Here is a 1,705-nt window from a genome sequence, read left to right as displayed (position 1 = left end):
AGGAATAGGGAATCCTCCTCTGGCTAATTTGATGGTCGGCTGAAAGAGGTCGGCCCACGGCAACTTCCCATAAAGCCGGTGTGCCGCTTCATAACCTCGAATTTCCCCAGGAACCCCAATCCATCTGCTATCTGGTTAGACAGATAATGGGTAGTCAGGGCTGGAAAGTCCCACATACATTTGGTCGTGTTTTGAGTAAACTGTAAGGTCCTGACCTTTAATGGTCTGAGATGACATTTGTTATAATTTGGTGCTTTGTAAATAATCTATTCTATTCTGCTCCATTTCAGAGGGAAACACTGTAATTTTTAAATGTGTGTCTGTTTGTAACTGATTGTGTTAGAGATAACATTTTGCATCCTACACTTACTTTTAGTTTATTTCACTACATTTACATATTTACACTATTTCTGGCTTAAAGAAGCATTTAGCATCTTATACTTACTTTTCTTACTGTTTATGCAGCCTGTGTGCAGGAGTGTAGCACAGAACTCTGGACCCTTTAAATAAATGGTGTCTGGAGCCCCCTTTCTTTTCTTGATCCATTTACCTCACACATATTTTAATTTCTATTTTCTTTATTTATTTATTTTATGTCCGCCACAAGTGAACTGCTATAATAAATACTCCTCGTATTGCTGTCCATCCCATAGGTCAAAGTCAACACACTATAGACAATCAGGAAGTAATGCAGGAAGGTCTTTTGTACTCTGCTGACAGCAACATAAGGGACAGGGATATGTGCATCCACAGCAGCCTGTGTCTCTGGCCTCACAAGATCTCACAACATTTCCAGCTTCACCTCCACAGACAGATAATCTGCCACAGAACGAGTGGAGATTAGCCAAATTAGAAACAATGACTGATAAAGATGGACTTGTGAGGAAAGTTAAGATTTGTCCTGGGGACCAGAAAATGGGAAAGATGGACAGCATTCTGCCAAGCTGTCTACACAAATCAGAAAGTTCCCCAACCAGAAGTCCTGGATCAACGGTCAGGTACGACACATGCTGATCTGAATGCTCTCTTGCATTCAGATCAGGCAATGAGATGGAGTACAAAGCTGTGAAGTACACACTGAGGAAAGCCATTACAGCAGCTAAGAGGCAGTACTTCTATTCTTCTGCTGACCCCAGGCGGATGTGGCAAGGCACATCACAGAATATAGTGCCACCACCAACACCATCAGCTCCACAGGTGGTCTGCTGGAGGATCTCAACCCGCTTTACACCTGCTTTGAGACCCCCCAGACCTCCCAGATCCTCCACACCTCCCATATCTCCCAGAACCTCTAGACCTCCAAGACCTTCCAGAACCCCCAGATTACCTGACCCTCTCCCCCGCCAGCGGTCTCAATAGACCAAGTGCACAAGGTGCTGAGGAAGATCAACCACCGCAAGGCAGCAGGACCAGACAACATCCCTGGACGGGCCCTTAGAGCATGTGCTAACGAGCTGGCTGATGTTCTCACCTCCATCTTTAACCTTTCCCTCAGTCGGAGCATAGTTCCCACATGCTTCAAGACCACAACTATCATCCCTCTCCCCAAGAAAAGCCCAGCCACCTGCCTAAATGACTACAGACCAGTTGCACTCACTCCAATCATTGCAAAGTGTTTTGAGAGAGTGGTGCTGGCCTACATTAAATGGTAAATGGTCTGTATTTGTATAGCGCTTTTCTAGTCCCTAAGGACCCCAAAGCGCTT

At 45.2% G+C, this 1,705-nt stretch overlaps 1 protein-coding gene across 1 annotated transcript in view; it reads right to left on the bottom strand.

Moving 5' to 3' along the window:
* LOC102214511 (gamma-glutamyltransferase 5-like) overlaps positions 1 to 1,705 on the bottom strand; it is an 11,816-nt gene that overhangs the window by 4,403 nt on the left and 5,708 nt on the right. The window contains exon 4 of the mRNA XM_005733658.1: positions 6 to 131. Within this exon, the coding sequence (XP_005733715.1) occupies positions 6 to 131 (126 nt within the window). The remainder of the gene's footprint in view (positions 1 to 5; positions 132 to 1,705) is intronic.

The sequence above is a fragment of the Pundamilia nyererei genome, unplaced genomic scaffold (assembly GCF_000239375.1).
Source record: "Pundamilia nyererei isolate P.nyererei 1_Seehausen unplaced genomic scaffold, PunNye1.0 scaffold00053, whole genome shotgun sequence".
NCBI lineage: Eukaryota > Metazoa > Chordata > Actinopteri > Cichliformes > Cichlidae > Pundamilia > Pundamilia nyererei.
The sequence above is the reverse complement of the archived record's forward strand: the minus strand, read 5'-3'. Positions and strand labels throughout refer to the sequence as shown.